The sequence below is a fragment of the Microtus pennsylvanicus genome, chromosome 1, assembly GCF_037038515.1.
Source record: "Microtus pennsylvanicus isolate mMicPen1 chromosome 1, mMicPen1.hap1, whole genome shotgun sequence".
Classification (NCBI taxonomy): Eukaryota; Metazoa; Chordata; class Mammalia; order Rodentia; family Cricetidae; genus Microtus; species Microtus pennsylvanicus.
This window is the reverse complement of record NC_134579.1, coordinates 57627177-57639858: the sequence shown is the minus strand read 5'-3', so window position 1 is coordinate 57639858 and position 12682 is coordinate 57627177. Positions and strand designations below refer to the sequence as shown.

The 12682-nt window shown below is 39.5% G+C and overlaps 1 protein-coding gene across 14 annotated transcripts in view; it reads right to left on the bottom strand.

Moving 5' to 3' along the window:
* Abi3bp (ABI family member 3 binding protein) overlaps positions 1 to 12682 on the bottom strand; it is a 211911-nt gene that overhangs the window by 28220 nt on the left and 171009 nt on the right. For 10 of the 14 annotated variants that reach the window (XM_075964714.1, XM_075964787.1, XM_075964796.1 and 7 more), the window contains 4 exons: positions 11933 to 12013; positions 10323 to 10400; positions 5790 to 5855; positions 2816 to 2890 (listed from right to left, as the gene is read on the bottom strand). In XM_075964714.1, coding sequence (XP_075820829.1) covers positions 2816 to 2890; positions 5790 to 5855; positions 10323 to 10400; positions 11933 to 12013 — 300 coding nt within the window. The remainder of the gene's footprint in view (positions 1 to 2815; positions 2891 to 5789; positions 5856 to 10322; positions 10401 to 11932; positions 12014 to 12682) is intronic. The other 4 variants (XM_075964761.1, XM_075964832.1, XM_075964734.1 and 1 more) reach the window with 3 other exon arrangements.

Sequence of the window (12682 nt, the reverse complement as noted above, 5' to 3'; positions counted from 1 at the left end):
GAAAGCTGCGGATTTACGTAATTCATCACTTAGTGAGCTCTTGTCCAAGATGAAATAATGATTTCGGATATTTCTAACCATAGTAACAAAAGCTTTGCAAACAAACTTGTTGATTTCCAACTGTATCAGTGGAAATCAATACTCAGTGAATCGGAGTCTCCACCTCCTGTGACGAAGAGGGGTGATATTTATGTAGCATTGTTCTCTGTGCTCCAAATTTCAGCTCCTAGCTAAATCCTGAGCCACTTGCCTGAAAGATTTAGCCACAGTCTAGAAAAACACATACCTCACCCTGAGGAGTCTGAGTTCTCCCAGTGAGGCATTCTCCATGTGGGGGCAGTAACATGTGGTTTCCCCATTAGGATAGAGAGAGAAGCCTGATTGTCAGCTATGTGACAGAGTCTTCCAGCTCACATGCTCCGAGAAGCGTCACAATTATATTCTTCCTGGCACGCAAGGAGCCTTGAGAAGTGATGGTCAGATGACAAACAGGCCCAGCAGCTGTCATCTTCCAAGAGAAGTCAGACTCCCTAGACTGGGACCCACAAGTTTCTTCTCTAGAGTCAGACAGTAAACTCTGCCGTTTCTCACAACTTCTCAGTTTAGAAATTTCTAATGTGTAGGACACCTTAACTAAACTGTAATGTCTATATGTGGAACCACAAAAAAAAAAAGCAGAATAGCGGAAAAATGACCCATCCAAGCTATGAGCCTTGGGTTAGCAAGAAGGCTTAATGGATAAAGGCCCACAATGCCAACCCACATGCACACAAATAAATAAATGTAATAAAAAATTCCCAGCCTCTGCAGGCTATTCTAACGTTAAAATAAAGAAAAAACAACTCATACAATGCAAAGCAAGAATCTACAGCATTGTTAAAGAATCAGAACTATTCAAGGTAGCATCCAGCTAAGACTGACCGCAAAGGTAAGGATGGCTGGATGCTGTCTGCTGGCCTCCCCACCTGAGAAATAAACAATACGACGATCCTCCACAAAAGGCCTCAATAGACTGACAACACAGAACAACATATAAATTTTGTTTGGACGTTGTGAGAGAAACAAGGAATGGGGTGAAGGCAACCCATTTGTTCTGCCAGAGTTCAGTGGCCACTTTCTCCCAGGAGTTACATTACAGAAGCACTTGTCTATGGATGCAAGCTGATAATGACAGATAATTGATTCAAAAATGGGTCTTGAAAAAAAATTCATACTGTTGCTAAGTTAAGGTATAACAATGCTATTGTCTTCATTTGATGACTCCCATTGTCCTAGAAAGAATCATGTTTGATTATACTGGCGGTCAAGAGTGCTCCAATAAGGACCATAGCAACTTTTATTTTTTGTCGTTGCTTATTTTCTCAGCTTATAGCTAATTTCTATTTTTGCTTATGTAAGCTCCAAGGAATCACTTGAATATTAAATATGTACACTTAAATTCCTCCCAAGAGGATCTGAGAAAGGATAGCTCTTGTTAGAGCCAGTCTATGCCAATCTGAGAAATTCTGCCCTGCCAAAACTTCAGGTAGGAAGAATGAATGAAATCGCTCAGGACGAATAAGTAACTGGGTGTCTCAGAAATCCACAGACTGGCCTCTTTCATTTGGTCTGAAAAATAACAGACCAAAAAAAAAAATCCCAGAATTTCAGATACCACAATACTCAAGTAAATATGGGGGAACATTCTAAACAAATCTAAATGACTTTTAGACTAACCTCAAGCATTGTATCTCTTTCTTACCAGGAGCTGATGAAATGTAACATATATGCACTAAATTCATTCTAATTTTCATGCATTTGTACATGATTTTTATTATTAAAAATATCTCAAGGGAACGATGCAATTCCATTTGCCTATGGAATAAGTAAGTTGGGTATTTAAATTTTTCTTAGATCTAGCCACACAGCTCTACGGAAGTTAGTGCTGTGCCATTTGAGCAGAACGGTTTATAAGCTACAGAAGGACTACAGCCACAGTCACCAGCTGTTATTGTTTTGAATTAAGTCTACTTCTTCTTAAATTCCATACTGCAGACTGCTAGCAGATAAAGGCCTTTCAGAAAGCTGTGATGGCCCCCTGGGAGAGTATAGGAGGGCTACCAAGTCATTTCACAGACTGATCTGTGTATAGCAAGTGGTTTGAAAACAATGATTTTTTTCTATTTTCATTCTGTAACTAATATCTAATTGGAGTTATTTTTGAGAAGTAAGACTATATATATGGTAGCTAACTTAATAGACTAGGTTGAGAAAAGTTGGAAAATTCTTTTTCAGCATTTTTAGGGATATTTGAAATTGATTTTGAAATGAGTTAAAACTTTAAATTTTAGTTTTACAAATATTTCCCAAAACTTATGTAAAAGAAATTGATGTATGAATTCAACAAAATTATGTGAGATGGACAGTGTTAGGGTTTGTATTGCTGTGAAGAGACACCATAACCATGACAACTCTTATAAAGGAAAACATTTAATTATGGTGGCTTACAGTTCTAAGGTTTAGCCCATTGTCATCATGGTGGGAAGCAAGGCAGCATGCAGGCAGACATGGTGCTGGAGAAGGAGCTGAGAGCTCTTGCATCTTGATCCCATAAGCAAGAGGAAGTGCTCTGTCTCACAGGGAATGACTTGAGCATATGTAAGTCTTCAAAGCCTGCCTCCACAGTGACACACTTCCTCCAACAAGACCACGCCTACTCCAACAAGGCTACACCTCCTAATAGTGCCACTCCTTTGGAGGGCTATTCTCTGTCTAACTACCACGGACAGCATTTAGTTTTGATGCAACAAAAGAGAAACACATCTGTGATTATTACCTGTTCCCACTCCGTTTCCATGAGGTATCACTTTGGGTTTGGTTTTACCAGGCTTTGTGGTTGTTTTGTTCAGAACTATAACAAAATAAGGATTAAACACATTAAACATTTCCTTACTAAATGTCTGCAGTCAAAGAAAACAAAACTGCTCAGAAAACTGAAAATCATTTAACTAGGCAATAAAGTAAGGATAACTCACACACACATACACACACACAAATATGGTCCAGAATATAGAAACCATGTTCTCTTATGAAAGTCCTAAACTTTCATAGGCGAGGATGAAAATCTGAGTCTGTACTGAGGTGCTCACTGAGCTCTGATATTTGTTCTTGAAAAGAGTAAGTAGCAAGGGAATTTCTAATTCTGAGTGGAAGATATTTTCCCTTGCTTCCTGTATGTGACACAGTCCAAAATAGAACTGAAGGAAGATTAAGATTACATTACGTCTAGTAAAAAACTGAAACTTGAAATGAATTTAACATCAAGGCCACCATTCATAACTCATGAATTGGTGGTCTCTTTGTAGAAGTCTCCAGGTACTGTCTAGTTACAACAGTCCTTGCATACATCTGCTGTAAAACACTGAGCCATGATACCGCCATGCAAACCTCTTTCCAGATTGCCTGTCTTTTCATTCTCTTCTGGTTCCCCTCAGCACCTCAGTTTCCACAAACATAACTCACGGGTCACATTGTAAGCAGTCAGCCATTGCCGACCATTACTATTTATTTTACAGAAATGTTTAATCAGTCACATATTAAGCACTCTTCGATGTTTGTAGCACAAAGACACATGAAAATCCCTTATTCTTTTTTTTTATATAGAATTTTCTACCTAATCACCTCTAGGAGTTAGAGATTATAGCCAAAAATAGTTCTCTATGAAGAACTAGGAGTCAAGCAGATCCCCAGCAGACAGGCAGAGAACAAAAGCTCTAGGTAGATTAATATGTTTTTCTCATGAACATTTAATACTGCTAACTTCCTGTTCTCCCTCCCCGAGAGAAACAGTTAGTGTGAGTTTAACCGCCCCGCCCCCCACACACACACTAAGGGACTGCTGGGGTGTACTAATGAAGAGAGACACAATCTACTTTCCTTTCTTTGTCCAGATTATCCAACACCCTGAAATAGCACAAACCAACAAGTTCCCCCAAAAAAAGGAACCCATTCCAATTGCACATAACCCCCTCCTTATATTCCAGCTCTGGGGTCCTTTCTCATCTGGGGACTCTGCCTCTGTGTACTTGGTTGTCTTTGTGTTTCTGCTGCCAACAAGATCTGGCTGAGTGATGAGGCCTTGCTTTCCTGCCTTTTTATTCTTTAAGTTAGTGTCAAAAAAAGAGAAAGCATTCCTCAACCCTTAGATGACTTCACTCAATTCTCCACATGTGTATATATCTAATATATATCATATATACATTTACATATTATATATGCACATATATTTATATAGTATGTGTGCAATATATACAATATATTGTGTATATTATATATAATTGGATATTACATGTATAATATTCAAAGAATATAAAAACATTGCCTCCTTTCTCTTACCTACTTAGAGATACATTGACAGAGACCTTACCTTTGTGAATGACTTTCCTCTTATAAATGCACATATATTTATATAGTATGTATGCAATATATATAATATATTGTGTATATTATATATAATTGAATATTACATGTATAATATTCAAAGAATATAAAATCATTGCCTCCTTTCTCTCACCTACTTAGAGATACATTCACAGAGACCTTACCTTTGTGAATGACTTTCCTTTTTAGCACCCTAAGAGTCCTTAGAACCACAGAAAACAGAAAAGGACAGGAAAACACCAGAAAGGCTTTAGCTGGTGCTAAGATGCTGTACCTCAGCACAAGAATCACTTACATTGAAAATTAGTCATTCCTTAAATCCTAAGAAAGAAAGAGTTATGATCCTTCACTGACTTGGCAAGTATGAGGTGTCTCTCAATATAGAGCTATGCTTTTTGTTGTTTATAAATAGCTTTATCCTTTGAAGTGTGAGTCAGAATTTCTTGAAGGAACCTGTGTCAGCAACGGCTGCTTGATTAGAACTACATCGATGTGGAGAGATTGGAATGTTGCAGGTCCAGAGCTTAACTATAATTCATTTGGGGCTACTAATAGCCCCCCAAATAGCCATTCCTTGCCTACCTAATGGGCATCCTGTAAGTAACAGATAAACCCTTAGGAGTGTGTTAGCTAAGACGTCTGCCAGCTTCCACCAAATCCAAAGCTAAGAATGTTATCGGGTACCATCTGAGGCTTGGAAGAGAGATTCCCCATCTTCCTGTACTCTGCTTCTCAAATGTTTTTTACCAATTTGTCTTTAAAATGTCCTCATCTACAGCTTTCTTTGTTCTGATATTATAAAAGTTCATGAAACCACCTCCTCATTGGAACATGGTTTGGGAAGACCAGAATATATAGTCCCAGGTCATGGTCACTCATAATTTTGGCTCCAGAATAAACCATGTCTTTTATTCTTTTGTGATGAGAAATGCTTCTTTTGATGACAGAGGTATCAAGGAAAACATTCTCTTTGAAACTAAAGCACTCTTTTACTAGAATGAGGCCATTTATTTCCTGAGGCAAGAAAAAAAAAACACTTGACAATGGTCATGAAAAATTTAAGGTGGGTGAGACATATGAATAAACATCATTAAAATATTTTCATATTTGTTAAGTTTCACAGAGGCCTCTGAATCTAAACATCCATGAAAACCTTTAAGTTTAATCTCTTCGATGAATTAACCCCTTCAATTATCTACAAAGACCAGAGTTTCTGTGTTCCCTTGACTTCAACTGAAAGGTACGTTGTTCTGGATCCCTCCTCTTCTGATATATTTCCATCTTTGGGAAGTCTGGCTTTTTGGCTCTTTTCTGGAGCTCCCCCAGCCTGCTGACTGTGCAGGTCATCAGAGAAAGCAAAGCTCTCTTACCTGGCCTGGCATGTGGTCTGTCAGGTATTCTGGGCCTCACAGGAGTCGTGTGCAATCTGTGTGGTGCTGAAATGGAAGATATACTTTATACTCAACAGCTAGTCTCCGAAGACCAGCCCACTGATCTTTGTTACCCTAGGTACCAATAACCAGCACACTTCACACAGAGGTGGAAAGAACATTCTGCTGAAATCACCAAGTTATTCATTACCTACTTCATGCAAAAGGACACAAAACGTGAAAATACTCATGGCTGAAAAGCAAAGGTACACAGAGAATGAGGTAGGTCAATTGTAATATTAAGAATCAGTCATCTAGTCCATGCTTTCCAAAGGTATTAATTTTATCAGATAGTTGCTTAACATGATAAATACATAACCATTCATCTACCCAGCCATATACCTATCCAACCATTCACCCTTCCATCTATCCAGCCAGTCATCAACCCAGCCAGCCATCTGTCCACCCTTCCATCTATCCAGCCAGCCATCTACCCAGCCAGCCATCTACCCAGTCATCCATCTACACAGTCATCCATCCGTCCAGTTACCCACCCTTCTCAATCAGAAACTACTGTACTGGAGCATTAATTTTTCAAAGAAAGCAATTTTAAAGTTTAAAAAAGGATCAAGGAAAAATTAGATTGCTAAGAAAATTAACAGTAACATATGGCCGCTATCAAGTTGTCTTTGCTTGTGAACTCTGAAATCAGTAAATCTTCAGTGTCTATGATTGTCATACAGAGGAGTGAAAGGAAATGACACCCGATGTCCAACCTGTCAGGGAAAAGTGAGCAAGGGACGTTAGAACTAGCATGTTTCCTCCTGTTTCGTGGGGCCTGCCCACGAAGAAGTAATGAGGCCTTGCTGAGTCGATACCACTGCAGGCAGATTTAGAAAACAATACAGTTCTATTTTTGCTTCCTAAGGTATTGAAGTACGTGCTCCTCCTGGAGTCTACAGCCCGCTGCTCTGTGCACACGGCATACTGCACGTGGATCCCCGCCACAAGTCTCTTGCTAATGCTTTATCTATGGCCAGAATTTTTTTCTTGTAAACTGTACAAATGTTACCTCATTTAATAGTTTTGCCCACATCTTGAGTGGATATTTATTAACCATAAATCAGCAATGTCTTGCCTGGCAGGCTTAAAAAAATAACACCTGCGAAACAGCTTATGATGTAGCTCTCTTTTGGACGCTTCCAATGGGAGAGTTTTGATGACCAGGATTTTGCCACACAGCAGGCCAACAACACAGGCAGACTGGAATCCTGACTGGGGCCATCCCCAGGGTACTAACCATTGTGAGCAGAAGAGCCGCTGTCATAAAGTATTAGTGTTCACAGGACCAAACATGTCTCGGGCGGATTTGTAAATGGTTCCCTTTGACTTTCTTTGAGAACCACATGAGTGCAGCCATTTTAGCTCATTTCTGCTCTTAGTGTAGATCCCTCTGAACATTTGCTTACTTCCGCTGAAGAGAACTAATGGGATCATGATTCTTACTTTCTTCATCATAGAAAATAGGGGATTTTCAAACTTCGTGCAGAAAAGCGGATCAGAGTAGGGCACAGAGCAGCCCAGCAGCAGGGCCATCATTACCTGAACACTGGGGCGTAAAACCGTGTGTTCCAGGTTTACTAGGAAGAACTTAAAGAGCTGGACTAAAATATAACTTTAGGTTGTGAGGTAATTGGACAGCTCATCATCCAATAGCATGAGGCCGCGAGGAACCTGCTCTAACTTTAAACCTAAAAAGGAAGACAAAGGAGTTTGTGACTACGTAACCACAAAAACATTGCTGCCACATGTTTCTGGGTGACCAATACTACAAAACTGTAAAGACGCTTCATGTCTATTAAAAAAATTTCCAAGAATATTAAAAATGAAGTATATAAAAACAACATCTGAAATAAATACGCAGTGATAATCGAAGCACTATGCTCGGCCGAGTTCCACGTGGAGAATCAAGCAAGAGCTGATAAAGTCAAGCAATCAGGATCCCTAATGTGCCTTTGGGTAGGTACACTGCCACAATGTCCTGAAAGTAAAACACTGGGCACTTAGAGATGATGTGGTGGGTAAAAATGCGTGCTGCCAAGCCTGCCAAGCTCGGTTTGACCCCCAGAATCCGTGTGGTGGGAGGAGATGACTAACTCCATTAAGGTGTCCTCTGACCGCCATACACATGCCACGGCACAGCCACAAAGGCAGGCTCATAGCGCCCATGTTCATCCAAAATAAATACTTGTAGAAACAAAAACAGAACGCAGAGAGAATTGAAGATAAGTTACAGTGCTTTGTGTGGGAACTGTCTCAGTAGATGTGGGGGCAAGGCTGCCACACAGAAAGTAGGGGGAGAATCTAGCAATGGCATTCGTTCTGCTGTGGTTCTGGGGGTACCACTGCTGAGGGGTTGAGATCCCATAGTCTCACACATCAGTGGTCCACATACAGTTCAAGCACAAGAACAGGAGGAATGATTTTATCTCTTCCTCCAGTCTCTCAGTTGGCCTGTGACAGATGAGGATTGGCATTAAACAAAGCCAGGGTCCCAGATGACATGAAGGGCCTCAGAGCTCAGGACAGCTTTTGAGGAAGGCCCTGTAACACACAGCTATTTTCATCTGAGCTGCACCCCCTGCCTCTGCTTTTCGTCATGATTATTGAAAGGTGTGGGTTTGTGGGTGCCCCTCTTCTCCTGAAGAAGAGCTCCCTCCTAGTTATTATTTGATATCTCATGCCTGCTGAGCCTAAAGAAAAGATTTGGTACAAAATCAGGAAAACATAAGTCCTAGGATGGCAGGGATGATTCTCAAACTAAGAATTCTCTGGACACAAGAAAAAAAATTATAGTACATTATACAATTGTACTAAGACAATCAGATCAAAGAGGCTTTATGCGACTCCATATAACTATAAAATTCCTATCTAGTAAAATTGTTTTAGTAGGAATTAAAAAAAAATCTTTAACTCAATGTTGGCATTCCCATAAAAAAAGCAAACATATCAGATCCATCATTTTTTTTTTTTTTACCATTGACAAGAATCCAGGAAGTCTCCAAAAGTAGAATTGTTTTCTCACTTAGAGATGCAAAAGCAGAGTTGGAAGAACATCTTTATATGTCCTCCTTATTATAAAGAGTTATCTATTTTGTTGAAGAGCTGCTTTGTTTGAGCATGAAGATGATGCTGTCATTCAAGACATTAAGGTTATTTGCAAACAGAGAAAAAATAAAATATAAAATCCAGGGAGGGTTGTGGCCATCATAACTGATGGAGTGTCATCAATGAGGAAAGCTGGCAGACAGGGCAGGAGAAGGCTGCCTTGGTGCTTCTTATTTCCCTGCATATTTGAACACTAATAAGAAGCTAATAAATACAAATTTTATAAACTTTGAATTGGAAATTTTAAAATTAAAAAAACCTTACAAATAAGCACAGCTTAAAGCTAGAGACTGAGTGCTGCACCACACTCGCCTCACGCTTGCTCAGGCCCTCATGCCGGCGACAAAGGCTCTGCCTAAAACTACATTGATGCTGTTGCTGTCATTTTTCCTGCTGTTACTTATTACCGTTCTTTCTTTCCTTTCTTTCTCCCTCCTTCCTTCTCTCCCTCCCTCTGTTCCTCCCTCCCCCCTTCCTTCTTTCCTTCCATTGTATTTTGCCTCTTTACATTTTTCTCAGGCTGGCCTGGAACTCACGATCCTCCTGTCCTGACTCCCAAAGGTTGGGATTACAATCATGAGTCACCGTATAGGCTCTTGTCGATTTACGATTTCGTCCATCCATGTGCTCCCTTAAATTAGAATTGCTAGTGGACAGAACAAAGTGATCGGTCTTCCAATTCCTTCTAAAGTTTGCCTTTGTTTTGTTTGCTTTGGCTTTCTACCATTTAATACAAATGAGCAAAAAGGATGATCCAAACAGCAGCAATGAAAACACTACACCATTAGAAACTAGCAAATGTTTATAACCCAGTGAGGTTAGACGCTGTAATGGGAAAGACGTCTGAGAATATGAAGACTACGTATGCAGGTGAGTTCTTTCCCCCAGAGACAGGGCATTGCAGGCAGCACGTTGCTAAATGTATAACCACTCTCAATACTTAAAAAATGACTTTTCTCATTGAAACTTTTTCTCAGCTCATAATATCAATGGGTTTTATTCCAGTTTTGGAGAGGAGAGGAGAAAAAGGAAGAAGAGGGGAAAGGAAAGGAAAGTAGGAAGATGGAGGTCTTTCTTATTTGTCATATATGAAAGTCAGGCTCATGAAGGTTCAGCAAGCAGAAAAACCTAGAGACTTTTGAGATTAGTTATCAGCATCCTACAGCCAACAAGACATTTGAGGCACCAACCAAAGAAGCTGTATATACAAATGGAATTCATTTTGCCTGAGGTCCTTCATCTTTAATATAAAAACAGTCAAGTAGTTCGCTGTGGTGAGGAAAGCCCATCTGAAAGCAAAATTTCTTTCTTGGTTAAAGGAAGATAAGGAAAAATTTCTCTCCAAGGGTGGAGAAACAGCATTACCCTGAGTTGTCTTTGCCAATTCAGTCGTCCGTGGAATCTTAGTTGTGAAGATCGCCTGGGTAGAATGGTCTGTTTCTTCTAGGGAAAAACATAATAGGATGCCTTGTTTTTAACCATCACCATGAACACAACAAAGAGCAAAGCAAAAAAATCACTGACACCTCAAGCTATTCACTACCACTTTTGTAGTAACTTCAAGGGAATGCGTGTGTGGATGACTTGTTATCTTTGTTGCCCTGTTATTTTAGTGATTATTATAGGACTGATGAAGCAGCTTTGGAGCAGATTCATTTTGCTTTGATGTGGTTTCCTACACTAGGGATTGAACCCAGGGCATCATATATGCTAGGCAAGTGCCTTACCACTGAGCTAAAGGCCCAAGATGGCTGTTTGATGAGGTTGCTATCCTTGGGTGCAGCCAAAGTTTGAAAATACCTTAAATGTTGATGTATCTGTCTTTCTGTCTCTTTCCCATTCCACAAGTTATATGCAGAAAATAAATAGGTCACGTGAAAAGATGTTTATTTCAATCATAGAAGAACTCTCCTTTTATTTTCTATATGTCAAAATGAAAATTATGAAAAAAAATGAAAATTATGTTTACTGATATTCAGACATGTTTGTCCTGGTAAAATGTCCTCATATTATCCTGAACTTATTACATCATAGTGAAAAAGCATATATATTGTTTGTTCTGCCACCTTAAAAATCAAGGAAATAGCTGATTGCAGTCATAATACCCTCTTTTTTTCTTTCTGTCCCAGTTTATTCTCCTGATTCAATTTTTGGGAAAGAGATTTGTGATAGTTGGCAGGTAGTGGCTCTTGAGTAAATCAAAAAGCATATTTTAAAGGGAAGTGGAAGTGAGATGATGTATATTCAGTGGTAATTGTCAGGTCTATTTGCTCATTCTGTTTAAATTTTCTTCTTTCAGATGGAATTCATTTAAAATATATTCAGCTGCTTCATCTCTCTCTCTCTCTCTCTTTCTCTCTCTCTCGTACACACACACACATACACACTAAAATCACAGACATAGAGTGATGAATTTACTTTAAAAGGGATAAAGCAAGGACAAGAAGAAGACTATTGAATGAAAGGAGTCTGCAGGGCACAAGAAGGGGAGGACTGAGGAGCCAACGAGCATGATCTGGGGAAGTTCTGCATCATTTTCAGTCAAGACTCAGCAAATATGTCACCACAACTGTGGGTATACTTATGTTGAAATCCTCAAAAGCAGGTCCAGATCGTACAAACCGCTTTCTTGTCTGATTCACCGTCTTCAGCGGGCAGCCTATAAGCTCTGCGGGTACCCTATTATAAAATCCTCTCTAGATCACTTGTAGTATAAACAGAAGAAAATGCCATGGAAATAGTTGCTTTGTGATACCATTTGAGGGACAATGGCAAGAAAAACACCTTATCACTTTCAATACAATTTTTCAAAAGGTTTTGATTCAGGAGAGCTGACTATCCTTGAACTTGACTACTAAGATGCTTGTAGATATTCGTACATAAAGCCATGCAATGGGAAAGTTAAATAAAATGAGCATGTAACTCTAGGGAAACTCTTTAAGCAATAAGTCCCTTGTGGAGAAAAATAATGTTACCCCAGGTGGTTTGTAGCTCCTCTTGACTAGGTCGTGGTGAAATTACAGGTGTGGAAGAAACGTCCCGTGTCTCTAAGGGTGCTGCAAAAGAAAAGTACTAGGTTGGTAAACTTTTAATCAAAGCCAGCAATAAACTAAAATGGTATGTCAAGAGACACCTTCATTTGAAATATAAGAGGGAAAACATCTCATGAGTGAGGAAATAGAAAGTTGGTGTGCACAGGACTCTCAGAAGAAAGCAATGGAATGTTAGTATAATGGTTCTTAACGGTTTTCTGCCAGGAGGCGCAATGAAGGATATTCTGTTTGGTCCACTGCATAGGAGACCTGATTAAGATGGAGTGTGGTTAGGGCACTTTCCTGGTCTTCTCCAGATTATAGCTGTCTCTCTATCACCCCAAAGCAGAGACGATTACAAAACTGTTGGCATGAGCATTTTGAATCCGTTTTGGTTTAGTTAGACAAGCAAATCAATGACAGTTTCATATTTTAACCAAATTATTACTTTCTTGCATCATCTTCTAAGTGCTGACATATGCTAGTGTGTTGCAGCAGTGCAACCAAGAACCATTAAACTAGCAGGAATATGAACTGGACAGGAAACAGGGAAAGTGGAGTCGTGGAGATAAATGAGGTAGATAAGGAAGGCTTTGTAATGAGCCTTCCTGGGCTTCTCCTGAGAAAAACCTTTCAACACTGAAACCATGCTTGTCTTTACTTGAAACAGTGATCACTGTGAGAATGACATTA